Source organism: Pyrgilauda ruficollis, unplaced genomic scaffold, assembly GCF_017590135.1.
Source record: "Pyrgilauda ruficollis isolate IOZ18807 unplaced genomic scaffold, ASM1759013v1 scaffold17, whole genome shotgun sequence".
Taxonomy (NCBI): Eukaryota; Metazoa; Chordata; class Aves; order Passeriformes; family Passeridae; genus Pyrgilauda; species Pyrgilauda ruficollis.
Genome location: NW_024515875.1, coordinates 8,324,661 through 8,349,343, shown reverse-complemented (window position 1 = coordinate 8,349,343; position 24,683 = coordinate 8,324,661). Strand labels below are relative to the sequence as shown.

The following is a 24,683-nucleotide window of genomic DNA, read 5'->3' as shown; positions in this document are numbered from 1 at the left end:
ACACAGTGACCACACACACAATCCTGTTGCTTCACATAGATATATGTATGGGTATAGATATACTGTATATACACATCGATTTTTTTTTTAATATATATATATATATAAAATAACACCTTGTTTATAAAGCGACATTTAATTGCCACTGGTTCCCTTCCCGCCCCACAAAAACAATAGTATACAAAATATAAAATATTTTAAATATTTATAAACGTCGCAAGAAAAAAATAGAACTGTACGAAAATATTTTTTTTTCTGAGGTTCCCTCCCTGCCCTGTGGGATGAGGAAGAGAAGGGGTACACGTCTGGCCGGCCTAGTGTGCCTTGAGTCCATAGTTGTTAAGTGGGTAGGAGTATGCCCTGCCTAATACTATCCGGTCCCGGAGGAGCTTAAATAAGACATAATAATTGCAGAAAAGGATGAGGGCCATGGAGAGGGTGTGGTTCCACTTCTCTGAGCGCAGCAGGGAGTAGAGCTGGTAGCAGACCACGCTGCCTTCGATGAGAATCAGCAGGTTGAGCAGCCGTAAGGGACGGTGAAAGAGGAACTGCAGAGAAAGAGTAAAGAACGAGAGATTTCTGTCATTTGTTGCTGGGTTGAAGTGAGGAGGAATATGGACATAATGCTGTCAGGGACCACTGCAGGGCAGAAGCAATGCTTGTGCTCCAGCCACCACTAGCTGCTACTTAGGGAAAACAGTAAGAGAAGTGGCATTTTGCTCAAGAAGGGGAAGTGGGTGAAATAAAGCTATTGGCCTGCTGAGACACTTTCCCATTTCCCAATGCCACTGCCTGATGGGAGAGCTGTGTCACTTGGATGAGAAAGCACTGACAAGGCAGCCGTGGCTCCCATCGTGCCCAGAGGTCACTGTAAGACAGAATGGGAAAGCCCCACTGCTGCCAACATGTATTTTGTTCGACAGCACCAGCCTGTAATGGAACACTGAACTCTCTCCTGCTGCAGCTGGGTTTGAGCCTTTCCTCCCTCCCACAGTTGTAAAGGCACCAAGCAAGAGAAGAGATACTTGCATAAAAGCGGGCATGGGACACGTCTGAAGGCACTGCTACGTTGTAAGGCCCAACTGCTTTATACAGGCACCGGCTCCGTCGCACAAGAACTCCCTGTGGCCATATTGTGTTTTCTGACCAGCTGTGGGGAAATAATGCCAGATGTTACCATCTGTGCTCCCAACTCCCTGGATGTGGGTTCACACAAATGGACTGGATCCTGAAAAATACCAAAGCCTCTGCCACAACGACATGTCCTAGCTCCCACTGGAAAAGCACAGAGGGGTGATCACAAGCCCATGCAACGGACTCTGAAGTAATATGAACGAATGGCCTCCAGTGCTAGAACCTTGTCCACTGCAGTGGAAGGAGCCACCCCCTGCCTCTGCACAAGATACTCTCCAGTGGCCAAGAAGAATCTCAGCATTCCTTTCTGTGAAGGAACTAGCAGTGACTGGAGGAGCTCAGACAGCTCTCTAACACAGCCATTTCTGTTTTCAATGAATGAGGCCAGTAGAATTTCATGGGGAGTGGAGACACATCCTCAGTAGATAAACACTGCTGGTATTTGCTCATCCACTAGAACATCTGAGCCCCTTGCTAGGCATGCCAAGCCCTGCCCATCCCCACACTCACATGTGCTGTGGAGCATTGCTGTAGGAGCCATGTTCTAGTTTCTGCCACTTGCCGAGGTGGGCGGCAGACCTGTGGAGCAGGTCACAGTACTTGGGAGGCAGCAGCTGCGTGGTGAGCATGACAAAGGCATTGATCCACACCATGATGAGGTGCTCGCAGGACCAGCGCATGTCATAGTACTGGGTGCTCTGCGAAGAGACCAGACAGGAACTTGGCACCACTGTCACAAAGCAGAAGGAGGAATGACAAGGGACATACTGCATGTGCATCCAGCAGACCCACACCACACGTTACAGGCATGCGTTTTTGGACCGGTGTTTTCAGAGGGTTACAGCTTAGGAAGCACTCAGCTCCCTTCTCCTTGAGCTGCAGGAGAAAGGGCAGGGGATGATGCTGCAGCTGGTGCATCTCCTCCTCCAGCAGCAGGTAACAAGGCAGTTTGCTTGCCACAGAACTGTCCCAGGAGCACCAATTGCACCAAGACTGCTACATGGATTGTGGAGCCCTGCCCATTTCTCTGCATGAACTGGAGCTTATCCAAGTTAGAGAAATGACAGATGAAAAAAATATAACCCCCACACTGACAAGAGGTTCTTGGATTTAGTTTGCCAAGCATCCTAGTTGGCTCTAACAGGCTGACCACCAAAGCCTCTGATCCAAGCACTCAAAAGCCACGACGTTGGATCTGAGACGGGTAACAACAGATTCTCTTTTCTAGGAAGAACACAGCTATCCATCTGCCTAGGACAGGGGGTGGGAGAAGGGGAGTTAGTAAGTGGGGTGATGGGACTAGAGGTGCATCACATTTATGGCAATACCTATCTGCCAACCAGGAGCAGTACTAGTGCACTCCGGATGCAGCCATGCTCCGCTATCCGGGCTGCCAAAGGGGAGACAGAGAAAAGGGGAATTAACCAGGAATCTGGCCTGGCAGCAGTTCACACAACATTCAGAAGGAGACAGTGGGCAGGGGCACACAGAGAGCCAGACAACAGCTACCTTCACAAAGCACAATGGCAGGAATGCCACGTAGTAGGCACTGAAGAGAGAGTTGAAGAGAACTTCCTTGATCCTGCGATTGAAGTCTGCTTTTAGGCACTCCACCTCATTGCGGATGAGATCTGGGGAAAGGGGGCAGCTGTGGGTGGGGATAGATGTAGGATTATTGAACTGTTCTCTCAGGGATTCCCACAGAAGCGAGAAGAAGTCTTTGACCAGGCTGCTGACAGCTGAAGCCCCATCATCCGCCACCTGGTCCTGTACCAAGTAACCACAGTCTGCAGGTAGAGGCTGTGCTCTGCTGTCTTGGTGGAAGCAGCACAGAGGGACGTAGACACCAAACCTGCCGTGAAGGAAAGAAAAAAATGGCTGAAATAACAGCCATCCCAACAGGGAGCAGGGGGCACCTCCTCAACAGACACTGGCCCTGACAAGACTGACGGCACATAGGAACCCCCACTCCAGAAGCTAACAGCGAACTCTTCTCCCCACTAAAAGGCCAGAGGCTGCAGCTTCAACACCTGTGCAGAGAAGTTTTTTTTAAATCCCATTTGTAGAACCAACAATCCCAAAGGCTCAGTTTAGAAGTAGCAGTAAAGGCCCCTCACACAAAGAGCAGCTGAGGCAATTCACTTCGTGAGCTCGGTGCCACCTCCTCACACCATCCCCCAGCCACTCCTGCTTCCTTTCTAATCCTAAATCAAGGAGACATTACAGCCAACACTCTGCTTCCCATGGTGGCTCATGGCACCCCCAAGCAGCTGTGCCCCTCTACTCAGAAGGTTCAAAGTGGTGTCACTCACGGGTAGCCCAGGAAGAGAAGGTTGAGAACAGAATGGCTGCGGAAGAGGTTGACCAGAGTCCAGCAGAGCACCCATCCACAGAGGGTGAGCAGCACCAGGCGCACCATGTAGCACATCAGCGATGTTGCACCCACCTGAGAGGCCTGCAAACGAAGAGGAAACACTCAGAAGTCCTCTAACAACCAGTGCTAGAAGATGAGCACAAGAGATGCCTGTGGTGGAGGAGCAGGGAGAGGGGTATCAGGAGGTACTAGAAGAGGGATAGCTGCCCTCTTCCTCTCAGATTCTGTTACAAACATAAATGCCTTTAAATTTTGTTCATGATTGACAGGATCCAAAAGATTAAAACAATCGTACGTTGTGAGGCATGACTAAAATAGGGCCTTTGAAGAAAAATTCAGAGCTGCAAAGTAGAAAAATATTTTTGCTTAAGTCCCTTATTGCTCTGATGATAGTCCAGGATGGCCTGAAACCCACTTCCTCTCTCTCTTTTCTTTAGAAGAATCAGGTTTCTGTGAAAGTTTGCAGCTGAGGGAAGAGAAGATGTGCACCTTGTCAATCCCAAACCCAGATTTCCATAATTTAGCTCTATTGGATGTGCAGGCTGCAGTGTAGTGAGGAGGCAGCACAGCAAGAAAGCCTGATCCAAATCTCCAGAGGAGAGAAGGAAACTGAACTATCAAAAGATTAAGGGTTAAAGCCAATACATGGGATGCTCAAGAACCTGCATGGAAGATTTCAATGCAGAAATTTCAGTCTATGGCAAGTTTTACGGAGGATGTGAACATAAATGAAAACTGAAGGAATCAGCTGAAAAGAGATCTTCAGAGTTCCCACCTTCTCCACTTATGTATTCAACAGGACATAACTATTATTTAATTTACTTCTTTTTAAACACTGCTTAGTTGCTTAGCCTAGAGTTGTATTAGTCATTTCAGTGGACAAAACTTCTATATTCCTGAAAATGACCTGAAAATGACCAATTAGAGAACTAATTTGGCCTGGTTCTGCTCCCACAAACACAGAGAAGGTCTCAAAATCTGTGGTGACATGCTTGGAGTCTGAGTTACTGAGTAACCAGGACTGGAAAAGCAGTTCTACCAGTATTCCTATTTCACTTCAGTGTAGTCAGACATCCTCTTCCTGACCTTTCCCCCTCTCATATCCTGTTCACTCTTCTTGTCTTGGCCAACCTCCCTGTTTGCCTTTTTGCTACCTGACTTGCAATTCTCTTGGCCACTTCTCTAGCACAAGATAGTGAAGTACATTATTGTACCTGCAGAGATAAATAAGCAACTGAGACCATTTAATCTCCTCCTAGATGCAGAGCTAACAGAGCTACCCAATAATACAGGACATGACTGGTCTCAAGGAGAAAACTCCAAGGCAGATGGGCATCCTCAAAATCTTATTCCTTTACACCCAGACTCTTCTGAGGGAAGAAACCTTCCTACCTGCAGAATTTTCTTAAGCCATGTTCTACAGCAAGTTCTACAGGCAGGAGAGGGAACAGTGGGAATGTTACCTCAGAGATAATGGCCCACACCAGCCTCCGTGCCAGCATCACTGTGATGAACGCCGCCAGGTGGTAGTCAATGAGGTGAAAATTCTAAAGGAGGAAAGAAAAAAGGTCTTCACTAGGAAAAGGGACTCTGAAACCACCCAGCTGGGGTGGGACTAGAAAGCTGGCTGCTGGAGAGTACATTAGGACCTCACATAAGCTTTCCACAAACCTCTCTATTTGGGATGAAAGAAAAGCAATAAACATTAGTAACACAGGAACATCTCCAGAAGCATGATCTCCTCCATGTGGAGATTCCTTCCCATGGAGAGGTTTCCATGAAAAACAAAACAAATCCACCCTTCAGGCAGGTATTTTTGCGGTCAAAGGGACATCTAAAACCAGAATCCTACCATGGAGAACAAGTTGCAGGTTTCCACAGAAAAGCTCCTGAACAATCAGACAAAGGGCAGCCAAACTGGAGTCCAGAGTGAACACCACAAGCTCACTTTCCCTCTTGGTTTTATAAATGGTCTGTAGCAACCAGTGCTTCCTGACGAAACCAAGCTGATCTGAGAAACCTCACCTTCACTGGCCATGAAGAAGTTCTCTAGCTGCATCAAGTTAGACACAGCTCTTATAGCTTTTCAGTGAAGCCATCCAATATATTCTGGCCAGAAGAGTCAGTAGACTGAATACTGCTGCTTTTGGTACTTCAAGGACATTTTGGATAAAAAATAATGCTTGAGTTGTGATGGGAATAAACTATTCCCATCCTGCCGGGTAGGAATGCTCAAACAGAATGCTTTTACTTCTAAGCCAGCTGTGTCCGGCACGGCAGAGCTGATCAGGAGGCTGGTGCCTGGAACACCAGCACCACCTGTCGGTACGGTAACTGAGGGACCACCTCGTGCTTCCAAGCAGCCTTTAGGTCACGGTTCCAGCTGAACAGGCTGGCTTTGCTCACTTGGGGCCCGCTGGCTCACAGGCAGCTTATTGGGACAGCAAGAACACTGAAACAGAGGAGGTCGAGAGCTTTACATAAGCTAAGGATCTGACCTCCTCCTCAGCTGTGCTGCTGACCTGCTGTGGGATCCTAACAAAAATCTGCACATCTTCCTTCTCTCGGGCTCTGTTGTTTCACCTGGCAAGGGGCACTCACAGCAGGGACAGCTCCCAGAGTCTCAACTCTGTGTCAAACCCTAGAGGCTAGCAAGACCATGCAAACATGTGCAAGAAATTTCCCTTGAAGGAGTCCTGCTGACTTCTGTCTCTCCTGCAATGATTTTCTCCTCTGTAAAATGGGGGATGCCATGGCCCTGACTGACGGTGTGCACGTGATCTCTCATTCACTCCCTTAATGTCAAATGTTTGGTGATTCCTGGATTGAAGAAGCCTGAAAGGAGCTGTGTGATGAAAAAGCCCACGTGATGGCACTTGCTGGGGAACTCACCAGAGAGGTGCAGGAAGCAGGGTGATTGTATGGGTACCACCAGACAGTCTTGTAGATGTTGATGTACTGAATGAAGAGGGCTACCAGAAGGTAGATGAAGAACAGGAATTCAAAGAGAAGGCTCCCATCCAATGGCAGTTCAGGGATCCGGCAGTGACGCACAGGCTCTGGAGTAATCAGTGCTGTGATCGGAGGTGCCGACAGGCTGATGGCACTACCATTCCTGAAGCAGATAGACATCACTTACTTGGTAAACATACTACATCATCTCTGACATTTTCCAGGATAGTGCTTGAGGTTGTGAATTTGAGACTGGGTATTCCTAGGGGAGAGGTGACAGCAGTCTTACATTCCTATTTCTGACATGAGGCTGGTGGTGAGCTCCATCATCTTAGCTCAGACAAAACCCTTAACCAGAATTTTCCCTGGATGACAGCTTGATCTGTCAGAAGTGCTGTGACATGCCCAGCAACATTTCAGTAAACTTGCTGACTGAGGAGCAGACACACAGAGCAAAAATCATTAAGGACTCTATGCTACACCCAACAGTTAATATTGGCTCTTTCTACCCATCACCAGGACATTACACTAGCACCCAGCCTCCTTCTCCAACACAGCAAAGTGCCCATTGTCTTTCTGTTCATAGTTCCTCTTTTAAAAAGACAAGTAACTAAAAATGGAATGGAGTAGTTCAGCCACTTCCTAGAGGCTAACCTCTCAAGTGTTCTCACACTTCCTTCTTTTCTAGCTTTCAGAGGAGGATAGGACAACGAAAAGCTCTGGCATACTGAACTGGTGGAGGAACTATGCTATGTCTGACTGAAACCAGATAAGCAATGTTCTCCCAGGACCCTGAGGCCCTGACTCCAGAGTCTTGACAGTCACTTGCTTCTCAAGAACCTCAAACTGTGCTATCTGTCCCTCTGCCCCTGACAGAGAAGTCTGTAAAGGTCAAAGCTAAATGGCTTGGATTGCTCTACTCTGTAAGAATGAACCTATACCAGGGCCCCAGCATGCAGCAAATAGCTTCTCTAGTCTGCCAACTTTTTATGGAAAGAAGTAATGCTGGGCCCTTTCAGTTTTTATACCAAATGTGGTAATTTCAATGTCACTGTGTGTGTGTTCCTGTTTCAGCCACCAGCTTCCCCAGAAAATGCACGTCATCTTTACCAATGATGAGAATTAGTTTCATCAACCTGCAGGTCTAAAACAGAATATGGGCATCCTCCTACCCTGCCTTTCTATTATGTAGGAGGAAGAGTCACAGCTGTACTCTGACGTGTCACACTGCCCCAGGGCAGTGAAGGCAAGTGAGCGAGACAAGGACTCATCACTTGCTAGGACTCACTGCTCTGGAAACTGCTGCAGGAAAGACAAATGAAGCATTGTGTGATTTCTACTGTGGCTGTTGTGACCACAGTGAGTGGTGAAGGAAGGCTGAGACCACTGCCACAATCACCTCCATGGGGCTGGTTTTAATGCATGAAGTCAAAAGAGGGGCTGCAGAGGGAAGCATGTACCACAGCAGATCTGAAAAGAGAAGCTGTAAGAGGTTTGTCACGCAGGACTTGTTCCCTCTTGGATGAGCCATCTCAGAATGCCACAATGGAGGGCTCAAGGTTCCCCTCTCCCAGTCCCCCACTTTCACCACAAAGCTGTGCTCCCACACAGGGTTCAGGGTGGATCAAGGCTCCTTGCTTTCAGTGCTCTCCCAGCCACAGATGTCTCAACAACCCTGCCTTTGTGCTCACCTGTTTCTCAAACCAGTACCGTTTCCACAGCTCCCGCCAACCAGAGTCTGGAGAGAAGGCAAAGCTGAACGGCTTAGCTGCTGCCGGCTGGGTCCCCTCCTTCCACCGGGCATGACCAGGAACCAGTCCACTTCCAGTGCCTCCAGCAGGCTGTGCCCCGACACCCAGACAACGATTCAAAAGCCTTCCCAAATCTGCAAAGGAGGCAGAAACATCACTTAAGCTTTAAACTGCTGGTCACACTCACTCAGTTCACACTCCAGCCAGGCAAACTGACGCCGAAGGAAGTCACTCTCATACACTCAGAGCCCTGTGGGACAGCCATCACCACTCTAAAACACTGTGCCACTTCAATGGCAGCAGGTCAGTGTCTGCTTGCACACCCAGAATGAACACCACTGACACTGTGTCTCTAAAAGGGGCTGCTTACATTAGCCATCAATGACTGACAGCACTTATTGCTGGCTGGAAAGCACCACGGAGCATCTGGAGACGGCACAAACGTGTGCTTTATTTCAAAAGCAAACCTGGGAAGAGCCCTCTCCATGTTGTGGTTGAGCTACTAGAGCTTCACAGCTCTTTTTAGGCACGCAGCACGTTACTTGCCAGGCTCTGATGCTGGCAGGTAATTCGGACACCCTCTGGCAGAGCTCTGAACAGACAGACTGGTGTCCTTGAAGGAAACTGCATGTTTCAGCTCCCTTCTGTGCTAATGCCCACGTGACACCAAGGTAATACATCCATTTAAAAGTGGGTTTAGTTAGCAGAAAAGTGCAGCAAAATGCACATGTATGAATGTACTTCAAATGCACATATGGGCAATCACATAACCCAGCCCTGAAAAGAAAAATAATTCAGAAGTAAACTTGTACATATTTATTTACCTGTTTATTTTTAATTATACACTTCAATCTATCGATTCCTTAAAATGAACTAGTATGAGAGGCTGGGCAACTCAGAATATCAGAAACAATAGTGTTGTTTCTGGCACAGACTTTATCACTTCCCATACAATTTTTCTTCTATTTCACTGGTCTTCCACGTGACACTGCAAGGATTTTGGCAGTCAGGAAAGTTTCCAATGGAAACACAGCAGATGTAAGGGAGCAAAGGATTGAACTGGAGTGCACGTGTGCTGTACAGGAACAAGACACTGAGTGAGCATCTCACTACAAGGACTTTGGTGTGTCTGTGTACCTGGAGTCTAAATCAGCTGCCCTTCTGGAAAAATATAATAGCCAGAACCAATCCAGGGGCCAAAAAAGCACACCCACCTTCTGGGAAACTCTAGATGTAGCTTCGAAATGTACAGATGGAACCTATGGTCTATTTATAATTCAGTCATCACCTCCTTTAAAATCCTGAGAAATCACAGCTGGCAGAAATGCCAGAAGTTTTCTCAGTGAGTCACAGGACTGTCACCATGAACACAGTGTGCAGGAGTACTTCTCTAAAAAATTCCCTCAAAGAATTGCCCTTTGTATTAAAATTTCCCATCCTTCATCTCTACTCCAATAAACAATTGTCATGATTGAAACCAGGATACCAATTCTCAAACTTTCAACAAAAATCAAGATGTTTCAAAGGATGAATGCTTTCTGCATACCCACATGAAAGTCAGCTGGAATAATCAAACCAAATCAAACCTAAAAAAAACACACCAAAAAACAGAGATCCAGGAGAGAGAGAGAAAAAAATAAAAAGGAGATATGAAAATGCATGAAAGGCAAGCAAACATAGGAGAATTTTGGTTTTCAGGTAAATAGTGTGTTTTGGCAGACTTTTATACTCTCATATCTCCAATAGCAACACAAGAGAGATTGAAGCCTTCCTTACTTTTCTTGTCAAGCAAGAATTTCAAGACAATTTTCCCTAGGATGTTCTCGAGTTTCATTTGGAAATATTTATATTTCAGGAATTAAATATAAACAAGAAAATTCTCCTGCATGTGTAAGATGAGCAGGGGCAGCAACAAACAATTCAGAATTCACTTAGGGCATTCAGACACTTTTGATCAACAGCTGAAGTGAAGGAAAAAATGAGGAAAAACCCCCAAAAAGAACAAACTTGAAAACCATTTTAAGCCAAATTTAGCTACCACAGGGCCTGTAGTAGCTGAAACAATAGTTCTGATTCGACCTACAGGATATTTATGATAATGGATGCAATATGTTGGTGGTCTAATTAGTGCTATTAACAGTGGAAGGTATTTTATACCACATTCAATAATTCATGTAAATAATTTAACAGCTCTCATTAGTATCACCCCATTAGTATGCCTCACACATTCGCCAATACAGACACTTGGACACAAAGTAATCGCAATTCCAGCCCCTGGCTTTACAAACCAGCAAAATGCAGGTTTTTACCAGTAAAAACAACTGCCCATGGAAAGAAGCCATCCTTAACGTCAGTACACATATTTTAAATGTACTTGAATAAGCCCTTTCACGGTGATTCATGAACATATAGACAGGGCAGTTCCTCAAGCCAAGCTTTAAATAACTTTGCTGGAGTTAGATCAAATTAGGTAGGCATTTGTTGGAGCAAAATCTGCCTAAGAACCATTCCTTTTTTTGTTTGCTTTTATTTTGTAAAACTAGCCACACAAAACTGAAGCTCCACAGATAAAGCTAAACAAAGCAGTGAGATTACAGATCAGATTGTCTCTAAGTCTGCTTTTTTTGGCCTTGAACCAATCAACAGCCCTCCTTTTTGAGGAGAAAGACATGAGGAAAAGCATTTTTATAGCTTTCAATTAATAAACAAAGGCATGATTCTACTTTGAAAACGAGAAGAAAAGGTGTCCATAAACCCCTTACTCCAACAGATAACATTCCAAGTCATATTAAGTATTAATGCAGAGTCCACCCTGCTCCCTTCTCTGCTTGCACTCCCCACCTCATCAGTGATCTTATTTTAGAGAGAGTCATGCAGAGAAAGTGAGTAATGAAAGATAAAAGCTTTTCCTGACAAGACTCTTCAGTCCATTAATGTGATTCCACACTGTTCTTTCCAGTTCACCTACCATTTCCCTCAAAAAATAAGTGACAAGCTTGTAAGTCCCTTCATCCTCAAATCCTCAGAACCAATGTTACCTAGCCTCCAAGATCTCCTCTCTGAGGCAGATGTGGGCATCATAAAAACACACAGGCAGAATCTGGAGAGCAGCTACAGAAGAGCAGACAGTGGTCCTGCCCGTGCACAGGGAACGGATACAGGTACGGACAGCTCTTGGATCCTAGGGCAGACCATGCTTCAGGACAGAGACAAAACTTTAATTTGTGACAGTTACAAGAAAATCCAGAAACAGAAGGCATCAGATGCTCTGATTTCCAATTCCTGCTTTTAGGACCACAGAAAGCACTTGGTAATTTTTTTTTTCCCCTGTGCCACGATACCCTTCCTGCCCATCAGCTCCCCAGCTATCCTGATGAGGCAGGATCGTGGCAGGATCAAGGCAGGCAAGAGACACAGCTGTGTGCAAGACTTTACTGATAAAAAGCTAGGCAGATGAATTACTCACCAATTCAGAGGTGAAACAGTGTGTAGCCCTGTCCTGCTCACCAAGGCCCATCACTCAGAATCATGTTTCTGCATCAGCAGCTGCCCAAACAGCTCTTTCAAGAGGCAAATCAGGAGAGAGTCAGTGACTCATCAGAATGGAAAGTGTGCCTGTTCCCCATCTCTTTGCTGGAAACGCTACAAAGCACAGTTGGTTATTTTGATGGTGTTAACATTTTTTAATTGGAGAAAACTCCGAGGCTCTGCAGTCCTGTTGGGAAGCTTGCTGAGTACTCCCAGAGGCTGGAAAACATTCAAGTGGCTCTCCTTGGCTCCACAAGTCCTACAACCAGTTACTCACAAGAGCAGAAAGGGAAACATGGCCATCCTCACTTGGTGTAATGTGGCTCAGAAGACCACAGGTCTCTCACTGCAACTCACCATCTCAATTAAAGTAACCTTCTTCCTGTGGGGAAGCATGTGACAGCTGGGGGTGAAGCAACACAAGGCCTTTGTGGTGAGGGACTCTCTCTGCCTCCTCCACAGCAACACAGACACTCCTAGCAAGACTTTCCATTCAGGGTGTCCGTGCTTTATGGAAACACACCTGCCACGTGTGCAGAGCTCCCTGGCAGGGAAGCGCAGCCAGCCACCCTCACGACACAAAGCACAATGAAAATGCTCTTTTGGTTGCTAATGTCCTCAACTCAACTCACTGCAGCTGGTCAGCCTAACCCTAAACTTGCAGTTGTCCAGCAATCCTTATATCTTTGCAAATTAACACACAAGTTTTCCTTTGAACTTTGAGAGTCCTAGTTACTATAGGTTACTTTTACTTCCTTTTAGTGTGAACCTCTTATTTATTTACTTAAATTAAAATAAAAACCAACAAAAACCCCATTTTGACAGGTGGAAAAAGACACAAAGCTAGTAATTGACTCACCCAATATATAAAGAAACAAAATCACCAGAGAGCCAAGGAACAGCGATGGCTGCACCCAAGCCTTGGTCACAAGGCCACCTTGTCAGCACCCTCACATCTGCCACACCAGAAGCCACAAAGACACAAAACTTCTGTGAAAGCCCCAACTGGTCTGGGAATAAAATAAGCATTTGGTTGTTGCAAGGGAGGAAACAACCGACAGGTTATCAGATGGAAAGCTAAATATTTGGCTTGCACAGAGCTGCCCCAGTGCTAAGTCAACACAACCTTTCAACTCCGGCTGGATCCAAAGGCACACACCCGCCACCTGGCTCAGAGCTGGGAGGCAAAACCGGTTAGGAGGGAGGTCTCCAAGTCAGCACATTTTCCAAGTCCTCATGCCATAAAGAGCGATGGATTAAGATGGGGATTTGGCACAGAGAGAGACAGAAATCCCCCTGAAGTGCAGCCCAAACACCATCAAACAGGAGAGCTGGGTGGGGAATCATCACTGTCAGGTGGTGCACCAGCAAGACTAATTTTTGCTCAGTGACTAATAAATGCCCAATGACTTACTCCTCTGTACAAACAAAACCAACCCATCAAGACCATGTCAGTGCAGGCTTTTCTGATACAGCACAGCTCTGGCTGAAGAGGTTCCATCCATCAGTCCTCTACACAGATGCCAAAACCAAAGGGTCGAAGTAGCAAGATTATGGCAAGCGTTAACAAACAGCATATGTACTGTAGGACTTACTTCTAGTATTTTCAGCAAGGAAGATGAGAGCTAAGCAGAAAGGTAAGTGAGAAAAATAGAAGTTTTGGCTTAAGACAAGGGCAAGGCAGCGCCTGCCATTTGTAGCTGCCACAGTACTTCAAATACCCACATATAAAAATGGGAACGGGAAAGAAAAGTTTTTCAGGAAAAGCCTCTCAAAGTTAAAATGCAGTAAGCTCAGTGAGCTCATTTTGCAGGCATGTTATAGTATAGGATTTAAGTTCTTAATACTCCAGATAAACAAAATTATCTAAGATACTGAAAAAGCCATTTTTAAAACCAGAGAAATCCTATAAATTCCCTAAAAATCCCTCAAAGACCTTACTTTAGGGGGTGCAAGGAAGAAATTTCCAGAGGTATGCAGGCAATAGTGTTCTCTTCAGAATACAGTGAGTTCAGGTTTTGTGAATTGGAGGAAAGTTGAGACACACACTAAGCGCTCTAAACAAACCTCTGGCGAGTACAAGACCAAAGTCACAATTCCTGGTGTAATAAAACAATATAACCTTATATTACCATATAATTAACTTGTGCAACTAACTGCTGCAGCAGGTCAAAATAAACAGCTTAGGAAAACTTTAATGAATGACTGTAGTAATTTTATGAATGAAGACAAGAGAAATTATATTCCAAAAGGAAGTAAAAAAACCATACCAAACCAAAACAAAACAAAGCCACAATGCAAGACCCTCAAGGCTCAGCAGCTCCAAGTGGCCAATAACACTCCTCACCAAGCCAACAAGTATTACACAGCTAGCAGCAAGACATTAACATTTTCTTTGGCTTCTTCTGATGTATACAGCAACACTCCCAGCCAAACACTGGATCCGGGAATAAAGAAAGCATTAGCTTGTTCTTGTGTGAGAACAAGACAGAATTGCAAAGCCGAGCTTTTCCATCAGCAGAGGGAAATGCAGGCCTGACCAGTTGTGTCACAGTCTATTTTGGTCCTAGGGTTCCCATGCTTCTGAATTGTCTGGGGAAAGGGACATCAAGCCCAGCCTCATCCAGAGTGAGAGGCCCAAACTAAAGAGCTGGAGGGAATTACTGAGCCAGACAGTTCTCTGAGTATGTAACAACATAGAAGTTTTAACTCCAACCCCACATTACTGATAGAAACGGAAGTTCTGTTGAGAAGGGGACACTGGCTGGGAAGTGAAAGACAAGGGCAGTGTTTCAGCAGACACAACACAGGCAAAGCTATCAAAGCTGGCCAATAATACAATTTATCAACATGCGCTCACTCGTAAGTACATCTTGCACCAGAGCTCTTCAGTAAACATTACGCACAGCCACAGCTCTGCTAAAACACAGCTACAGATCACTCTCCATTATACCATGCCCTGTGCAGTAACTGGGAAAGTCAGGGAATTTTAGGTATGGCCACTGAATTTTTTTTTCCAAGATATCAAGGCAAATGCACAACAAAACAGATCACTACTGATGGGGGGAAAAGAAGGGAAAAAAATAGAAGATGCTCATGCTTTAAGAGCCCATCTTAAAATTTTCCACCAAGCAAGCCACCAAGATAGGCATTCTCCTCCCAACCTTGAACACTAACCCGCAGTTTAATAGCCTGAGCACAGGCTATTAGCTTTTCTTTTTAATCTTTCCTCTTCAACTGACTTCCAGGGAACTTGTTTTACCAATAAAGACCTCGGTTTCCTTATCCAAAACAAGATAAACTGTTCAGCAAGTACTTCTCCTCCCAAGGGTCTCTGTATGTAGTAGTGGATATTTTTTACAGTATTATTTTAGCACTTTACACAAGCTTTTTAAAAAACAAACAGAAGCAGCTTTCCTGCTGGTTTTGTTCCTCTGCCAATCTCCATGTTTAATTTAATGGAGATCAGCCATGATGACAAATCATGGGGAGTCACTAGGATTTTTCTATTTTGTCCTGAAATAGCTAAAAATAAGGCAGGCATCTGCCATCTACAGCAATGAGCTTGGATGCATGAAGAAAAACACAGGTTAAAAAACATTTCCTTGAGCCTTACACTAAGTCATCACACTGAGATTCAGAAAGTATCAGTGAGACAATGCTTTGCACATCCCTGACACTGCAAAAAAGCAACAATATTGCAGGGAATTTTAAACAAATTGTAATTCGTATAAATCATAAATTTGCATTAAAATATAAACTACACATGAGTATGCATTGATTCTGCTCTATTTGCCTTTTAAACAACAGGTTCAGGTGATACAAATATTCCCCACAAAACAGTAAGTCTTCAATTCAACCTCCACGACTTTGGTAGGCAGGACTCAGAACTTCATATGACTGTTTACAGAGCAACTAATCCAGCAGATTGAGAAAATGCAATAGGACACATTAATCCCTTGTATAATTAATTATACTGAGACTAATCCAGCTGTCTGAATCTGCATCCATGCTCCCTTATATGTATTTCTGGGCTGCAGATGTCTACTGATAATTTTGCTTTAAACCAACAATTCCAAACCCCCCAAGGGACACCACTGCACCCTGTCTCCCAGGGCAGTGCTCCTGATCAGGCTGCATAATACCCACTTCTCACCAGAAGTCTTGTTTTCGCTCGTAATACCCAAAAAAAATCAAGAAAAGGTTGGAAATAACTCACCAATGACAACAGCCCGCAAAGAATGGCATGAAATCTGCCAGGACAGTTTGTGAAAGCTAATGAGCTATTTTCCCAAGTCACACACAAGATTTTAAAAACCTGTACTCTGATTTTATAAATCCACCTGCTAACAGCTATGCCACTTACCTAATTGTGGTAGGGTTAGAAACAAACGGACTAAAGTTCCAATTTTAACTGCCACAAGAAAACTTCTTCATGATTTCACAGGATTTCACAATTCTGTGGCACAGGGAAAACACTGGGACTAAGGAGCAGGACGGTCTCAGAATTGCTACTATCTTGTTGCTTTCCACCACATCCATCTTTAGCAACTGTAACTCTACTGAGGAGTACTGAGTGGCCAACTGGTTTCTGAATTGAATGCTGATGGAAACTGGAAGACACCTTAATAAATAATAAATATTTCTAGCACATTTACTCTTGGCTGTATTCTCAAACATCCAGATTTGATGCTATAGAGAGAAAGAAAGTGTTAAGTTTTATGAAAACCAGGTTTGAGTCAATCTGCGTTACATATCCTTTCAGAGAAAGATTTGTGTTCAGTGCTACTCAGTTTCAGAACCAGCAGAAAGGTGGGGGGCGTCCCCTTCAAACATTGCATACCGAAGTTAATTTTTTAATCTAAAATTTCAGAACAAAGAGGAATGTCTGAACAATGCATAGACCTGTCTGCTTTTGAGTACTACATAACAGTACACCTACATTGGCCATGTTACATCAGCACAAATGTTGCCAACACAGGCAGGCCAGTAAGATGAGAATTGCTTTATTTCCTTAGCTACCACTGAATCTACTGTGGTAAATGCCATTAGTGTCTCTGAAAAACAAGTAATTCAGCAAGGTGCTAATTGGTACAATGCAAAAATTTTGTTATAAGAATTCATCGTCTTACAAGCAGAATAGAAACATGCACTGCAAAGTAGGAAGCAAAATGTTTTATCCCCATTTTACAATCACAAAGACTAAATATAAAAGAAATAAAAGCCCTGCATTTTCAAAATTATTAATGATTTTGAATGTTCTGGTTGAGGCAGTATAGACACCTCTATTAGTAGGCAAATGGACACCCAGAGCTTCTGAAAGCCAGATCTCAAATTGAATGTTCTGGTTGAGGCAGTATAGACACCTCTATTAGTAGGCACCCAGATGCTTCTGAAAGCCAGATCTCAAACGCTGCAAACAGACAGCCAGGAATGAGCTGTACAGGAGGCACACAGGTGTTCTATGGTCTTGAGATCAGCAGTACACGCTGAGCATGGGTCACTGTGTCACTGATACCACTTGAGCTTCTTGTTGTTCCAAATAAATCAAACCTGGAAAACATTACCACCCGCTGTGCTGGTTTGTACAGCAAAACCCCAGGCAAAGAAGCTCAAGAACAGGAACAAGGAGTAGCTGCACCTCTACCTGAAGAACTTCCAGTCAGATAAGGGAGAACAGGGAGCAGATGAAGTTTCTGCCCAAACCTCAGAGGGGTCAGCATTGCCTGGCTACCCACCAGTGAGCCCAGATTTTACCAGCAGATTATTATCCAAGCACCTTGGCTGAAGGACTCTGCACTCCAGGAGGTGCAGCTGGAAGGAGAAATGAGTGTCAGAAACAGTCCAACAGCAGGAGAGCCAGGAGGTGAGCCATGGAGCAGACTGTGGGTTAAAAAGGGCTGATGTGGTCTGCCTTCAGCATCCTGTGAAATGAGCTGAGCCATTCCAGTCCCACCCTTGTACTACTGTATGCCTCTCCCAGAAAATCTGTTCTGGTAACAGTGAGTTAACAGACAGAAAGGATGGTTACAGAAGGGATGCCTTGTCTCCAAAAATTTTGTAACGCACCCCTTTGTAACACAGCCATCTCATTTCTCCCCTTACAGTCATAACAGACGACAGGGACAGGGGCCCCTTACTCACAATGGAAAGCATGCATGAGAGCGATCAGAGATTGCAAACAAAGCTGCCTCTGTTTCTGCAGTACGTTCACATGTTAAAATGATGCTGGAGTAGCCAAGGAGCTGCCACATGTAATAGGGAAAATCATGTGCCCAACTGCTACCCTATATAAGGGAGAATGATTGATACACTGTTTTCACTGCGGTATAAAAATGAACAGCGACAGAAATGTGCACTCACATCCATTCTGGAAACGGTACCTTATGGCGGGTTGGATTTGCCTGGACTTACAGAAGATCGACTCAGCTCTTCATCTCCCACAGGACAGTGCCCTTGCAGGACTGGTTATGTAGGGACAGCGCTTTAAAAGCCCAAAGCAGACATTTCCGTGACCCCAGCCCAACTTCCTCGCGTTTAATCCTCAACCCTCCTGCCACAGAGCACCGGCTCTCAGCAGCGTGCGCGGACCTCCTGCTTTGACCCAAACCCGGCAGGAAACGTCTCAAAGGAGAAGCCCGGGACCAAATGCCGTAACTTAGCAGCAGGACGGAACAAACCCGGTCTCCCCACCACTCACTCCCACACACAGACACACACCAGGTTTCGGAGGGGGCTCCGCAGCCCGCCGCCCGCATGGGTGGCCGCGGCTTTCCCGGCGCGGCGCTGCCCGCGGGAGCGGCGGGGCCGGTACTCACACATCCAAGCGCGGGCGGCGGCGCGGCTCGGACATCAGCCGGCAGCGGGGTTCCCTCCGGCGGCAGCGGCCCGGCGGCGAGCCCCGGCCCCGGCAACCCCCGGACCGCCCGGGGAGAACGAGGCTGCAGCGGTGGGAGCCCCGCGGAGCGTCCCTCCTCCCGCCGGGCAGGCCCACCTCGCCGCTGCCCCGCGGCGGGGCAGGAGCAGGGGAAGGGATAGGAGGAGAAGAGGAGGCAGGCGGGCGGCTCCGGCCTCGGCGCCCCGGCTCGGCCCTGCACAGCGCCGGCTACCCGGGAGACGTGGCAGTGAGGGCTGATGCTCTCATCACACGGCGACAGCGGCGGCGGCCCCCGGCGGCCGCGGCCGGCCCAGGGAGGGCAGGAGCCGCGGGGCGGGGCGGCGGCCGCGCCGCGCCGCCATCTTGGTAGGGGCAGCCAGGGCTCCGCCGCTGCCGCCGGAGCGGCCTCGCTGCTGTGGTGCCTCTGAGCGGTGCTCCGTACACGGTTTGCCCCGGAACCACAGCACACGTGTGGAATTGGAGCAGGGGGCCGGACTCACGGGACCTCAGGCCCCTGAACACCAACACCGGCCCTTTTCCCCGGGAAACAAAAGACTCCAGCCTGACACTGATGTCAGTTTGCAGGGGGTACTTGGCACAGTCATACCAAACAGAACTGGCAGTGGTGGCAGCTTGGGTCTGGGAGGCATCCTGCGCTGTATGGAAATAGAGCAAGGAGCTGGCCACTCCAGGCCACAGGCCCCTGAACACCAACGCCGGCCCTTTTCCCTGGGAAACAAAACCCACCAGCCCGGGTTCCTGATGTCTGTTTGCAGGAGGAACCTGGCACTGTCAAAGCAGCCCAAGCTGGCAGTGGTGGCAGCTTGGGTCTGGGAGACATCCTGCGCCGTGCGGAACCTCAGCAGGCAGCCGGCCACTCCGGGCCACTGGCCCTTGAACACAAACGCCAGCCCTTTTCCCTGGGAAACAAACCTCACCAGCCCAGGTTCCTGATGCCAGTTTGCAGGAGGCACTTGGCACTGTCGAAGCAGCCTGAGTTGGCAGATGTGGCAGTTGGTTTCTGGGAGGCATCCCGCCTCCCAGACGGCAGAAGGATCCACACGGAATCACACAATCCATCAGGCAGGTCTTGGAAAAGTCCTTTGAGATCATGGAGTCCAACCTATGCCTGATCACTACCTTGACAACCAGAGACCCACGTCCAGTCTTTTCTGAAACACCTCCAGGGTCCATGACTCCGCCACCTCCCTGGACAGCCCAGTCCAATGTCTAATCATCATTTTCATTGAAGAAATTCCTCCTAAAGTCCAATCCACACCTCCTCTGGCACAGCTTAAAATTGTGTCCTCTTATCCTGTTGCTTGTTTCCTGGGAGAAGAGACCAAGACCAAGAGAGTGGTATATGGTCCCCCCAAGCTTTATCTTCTCCAGGCTAAATCCCAGCTCTCTCACCAGCTCCTCAGAGGACTTATGCTCCAGACTCTTTCACCAGCTTTGTTGCCCTTCTCTGGCCTCGCTCCAGCATCTCAAAGCCTTTCTTGTATGGGGGGCCCAGAACTGGACATGGGACTTGAGTTGTATCCATGTTTTGCATCATGAGATACCATTTAAAACAAAATCATAAAATCATAATTAACTGCTTTATTACAGCCAGCACATCTATTTATCCCATGGCTGAACATCAGCAGCTGAAAAACCCTTCTGCCATTGCCACCCTCAGCCAAGGTGCAGAAGGCTCATGTTCCCATTTGAAACCAGCACAGTATCCACCCCTTATTCTACATCATTTACATCATGCCAGCTCCCATACTTTCAAATATCGCATCACCCTTCCTGTCCTTTGGTGTGTGCACACAGATATCATTCCCTAAGTCTGTCTCTATAAAATGTCAGTTGAGTTATTTCGTCCATGACCTTGAGCTTCATTATAGTCTTTCAGGGCAGAGAAGACTGTTGCTATAGGACACGAAACAACACAACGCAGACACGCTGCTGTTCTCAAGGGAAAAAAGGAAGTTTATTTTCTGACCCAAACATTTATAGATTTCCAAAGGTGACAGTGGATTGGAGGGTGAAAGTGCCACTTCTCCAATGACACTGGACAAACCAACAGTCCATCAAATTTCTCCTCCTCCATAAAAGAATGCAAAACAATAAGTTGTTTACAGAAAGTGTGTGAGAAAGTTTGCTACAAGAATGCAAACATCAGAAGGCTTAGAAAATCTTAAAAAATCAGGGCGACAGAAGACGGTGTGTGTTGTTGGACTGTTGCATGGTGAAGCCTGTTCTGATTACATCACCATTGCACTTGTTAATATTTATCAAAGTTCATCTTCTATTAATGTGGTAATCAAAAGGGAGTTGGGTTCAGATCCCCAAATCTGCAGTTGTGGAGATGGGTGCTGCAAAGTGCCCAATGTACTGATGAGCATATCACCACCATATACGTGATAGCACACGGTCTTATATAAGAATTACATCAAACAGTTTAATAAATTGTAATTCCCACCCATAATCAAATCCTCCTGAGGCACACACCAGACCTCCCCATCCTTCTGAATTACCCATCAAGTGCACCCAAGTCCTTGAACAAAAACAATCCCATGGATTGCTTTTGCCTTTGCCTGAGGCAGGAATAACCCAGACTTTTTTCCCTCAGCATATTTTTTATGTGCACTACTGGAAATTTACTCCATTGTCCAGTATGTAAAAGTTTTGATTGAGCAGTGCCAGCCTGACTGACAGATTCCCTAGTGCTGACTAACCAGGTGGCTTTTGCTAAATGTTTGAAGATTCCACCACCCATTGCTCTCAGCTCAGTCTTTAATAGTTCATTGCACTGCTGAATTTTTCCTGGAGGCTGGTGTGCAATAAGGTCTGTAATACCCACTCAATACTATGTTTTTGGCCCAGTTGTCTACAAGGTTGTTTTGGAAGAGTCCCATTGTGTAACACAGTTGTTTATGGCCTACCAGGTCCCCACAAAACTTGCATTTCAAGGCCCAGGATAGTTTTCTGGTGGTGGTATGGGGCCCAGAATGTTTCCAGCCCTCCAGTAAGCCCATGGAGGATTTGTGGGAGTGTGATACATTCACTCTGCCAGGCCTCGTATTTACATTTCAGCCCCTGTCCTTCATACTAGAGAGTCTTTAACCACTTGACTTGCTTAATTGCAGCATGCTGCACATTCATGGATAACCTGTGTGACAGTGTCCATGGTCAAATCTACCCCTCACTATCCCGTCTGTAGTTGCATCACTTTTTTGATGGCCTGAGGTGTCATGGGCACACCGAGCTATAAATAATTCACCTTTATGTTGCCAATCCAGATCCACCTGAGCCACCTATGGGTTGTTTCGGTGTTCTGCAGTGGCCCAGCTCGAGCACATGAGCATTTATGTGATGCTCCTTCCCAACCAGGTTCTCCACCCAGGCAGCAATATCCTGCCCCGGTGCAGTAGCCAAGGTGGGTTTACTTCTGCATTGCCAGTTACTCTGCTTCCATCACTGCAACCCCCTCCACAGGGCATTTGCCATCATCCCTGTGTCAGTAGAGAGGTAAAGTATTTGCCATTTTTCCCATTCAACAATGTCTAAAGCCAGCCGGATGGCTTTCACCTCTGCAAACTGACTGGACTCATCTTCTCCTTCAGCAGTTTCTGCATCTTGTCATAGGGGACCCCATACAGCTGCCTTCCACCTCCAATGCTTTCCTAGAACACATCAGGACCCATCAATAAACAGGGCATATTGCTTCTCACTTTCTGATAATTTGTCATACAGTGCAGCCTCTTTGGCACATGTCAGCTTCTCCTATGACCATATTCTGAAATCTTTACCTTCTGGCCAGTTCATGATCACTTTCAAGATTCCTGGATGCCTGGGTTTTCCTATTTGACCTCGTTGTGTGATCAGTGGTATCCCATTTATTCCATGTAGCCTCAATTGTCTGAAGTGCAGAGGAGACCCTCCCTTTGAGCATCCAGTCCAGCAGAGCGAACCTGGGTGCCAGGAGCAGCTCTGCTCAGTTCCAATCACTTCCGAAGCAGCTCAAACCCCTTCATAAGGTGCAATTATCTCTTTTTCAGCTGGAATGTAGCAAGTCTTAGATCCTCTGTATCCCTGGCTCCAAAAGCCATGGGGCTGACCTCAAGTCTCCCATGGTGCTTTCTGCCAGAGGTTCCGTGTCGGGTCAATCTCCCTGGCTGCAGCATAGCGCACATTTCTAACATCTTGCCCTGCCCAGACTGGCCCAAGAGCTACTGCATTAACTATTTGCTGTTTGATTTGTTCAAAGACTTGTTGCTGCTCCACGTCCCGTTTGGTACCACTCTTCTGCCGGGTCACATGATAGAGAGGACTGTAATTTGGAATGTGCATTCTCCAAAAACCCATAACACCTAAGAATCTTGTGTTTCTTTCTTGCTAGATGCTGGACATGTGGCTGTTGTTTTGCTGATCACACCTAATGGGATCTAACGATGTTCATCTTGCCTGGGGGACATATAATGTCTTCCTTGAAGGGATACTTTTCCTTCATGCTTGACAGAAGTCATCTCCAAAGACCAAGGACTTGTATCCCTTTTCCAATAAGCTTGTCAATGCTCCTTTCCATAGAGAGTGACCCCAAATGCTTGGCTTCCCTAACTTCTATTTCCAGGTTGCTAGTCCCATTATCCCAGCATTTTAGCAGCCAAGTTTTTAGCACATGTTCACCTGGACAATAGATGAAATATTTTTCCAGAATGCATAACTCAGTGATAGGGATTGAGTGGTGGTTATCATTTGTTCTGCTTCCTCCTTTTCTTCTGCTTTGTCCCCCTTTACTGAACAAGTGGATTTTCATGTCCATTTCTTGTCTGTAGGGTGACTGACACTGGCATGGGTTGGGTCTCTGGTTCAGCTGCAGTCCCTATCACCAGGGTTGGAGTAGCTGCAGTGCCTAACACTTTGCCATCAGATCCAGACAATCTTGTCCCCTTGAGGTTCTGAAGAGTGTTGAACAGGGATCAACAGGCATGGGCCAGGCCCCAGCACACCTCTGTGACTTGTGCCTGTCTGGAATTTTCCTGTCTGGAAAAGGGTAAGTGCATATTTTTCCCAAATATTCATTCTGCACTTGTTCAGGGAGGAGGTTCCAAGACACTGGGGGTGCCCACTGTCGTAGGTACTTGCCATATGCTATCCCACACATCCTGCTACTTGTAACTATCCAAACTCAGGGAATTCTCTTGGTCTTATTCCCAAATAGTTGTTTAACCATGAACAAGACCTGGAACACATTCAACATTCCTGGAAATAGGACCGTGCTGGTTTCAACATCCCAAGGACATTCACAATTTTCAAAATCCTCAAACATTACTGTAATTATCCTGGCAGGAAAGGGGAAAGTGTGGAAGGATATCTCCTCCGTAGGTTGTCTCTTGGAGGAGGAAAGCAAAAAGGTGTGATTATTGGTAGTTCCCAACAGATGGCTCTCGAAGAACACAGGTGAGCAATGCTGAGTACACACACCAGATTAGTCGTGCAACCAGTAATTCTATCATATCACAAGCCAGCATTACAAAGTACAATAAAACGATAACCTTAGCCCAGACCTCAAAGGCGATAAAGCCAAGAGAGGGAACACGTGCTGCAAGTAAAGTGCTGCATAATACAGCCCTGAGAACAAGTGCAACGACTCCGAGAGCAAGTAAACCAGTGTTGTGACCAGTGATTGTTAAACCAATGCAGCGAATGCTCATAACAAATTTGTTCTAATGTGCTCTGCTCAGGCCTGTCCTTATCGGAACCCTCAATGCTTCATGTTGGGTGCCAAAAAGGATATTGACACAGTGTAACGCCAGCTGGCAACTAAGTACCAGCAGGACTCACTGCCCCACCCACCCCACAGAGGGATGGGGAGGAGAACCGGAAAAAGGTCAGATCTGTGGGTTGGGATAAGAGCAACTTAAGAATTGACAAAAAGTAAAATAATAATGCAACTAGTAATAATTGTAATGAAAACAGAGATAATGGAAAGAGAGAAATGAAAGTCAATATAAGAAAATCAACAAGCCAACAGTCATGCACAATACAGTTGCTCACCACCTAGAAGCCAGCAGTG

General features: G+C 46.3%; 1 protein-coding gene across 1 annotated transcript; it reads right to left on the bottom strand.

Moving 5' to 3' along the window:
* Positions 1 to 63: 63 nt before the first annotated feature.
* TMEM39A (transmembrane protein 39A) lies at positions 64 to 18,892 on the bottom strand. The gene is made up of 9 exons (XM_041463870.1): positions 18,558 to 18,892; positions 8,152 to 8,345; positions 6,401 to 6,623; positions 4,972 to 5,055; positions 3,447 to 3,589; positions 2,644 to 2,986; positions 1,645 to 1,832; positions 1,030 to 1,150; positions 64 to 548 (listed from the first exon to the last, which is right to left on the bottom strand). The coding sequence occupies exons 2-9, from the start codon at positions 8,262 to 8,264 to the stop codon at positions 315 to 317; spliced, it is 1,449 nt and encodes a 482-aa protein (XP_041319804.1). The 5' UTR covers positions 8,265 to 8,345; positions 18,558 to 18,892; the 3' UTR covers positions 64 to 314.
* Between the last annotated feature and the right edge of the window lie 5,791 nt (positions 18,893 to 24,683).

Excerpts from the sequence above, each read along its gene's own strand:
- TMEM39A (XM_041463870.1), bottom strand. The coding sequence starts at position 8,264 with ATGCCCGGTGGAAGGAGGGGACCCAGCCGGCAGCAGCTAAGCCGTTCA. Across the intron at positions 3,590-4,971 it reads TGTGGGCCATTATCTCTGAG|GCCTCTCAGGTGGGTGCAAC; the intron begins GTAACATTCCCA and ends CTTCGTTTGCAG. Across the intron at positions 2,987-3,446 it reads CTTCTCTTCCTGGGCTACCC|GTTTGGTGTCTACGTCCCTC; the intron begins GTGAGTGACACC and ends CCTTCACGGCAG.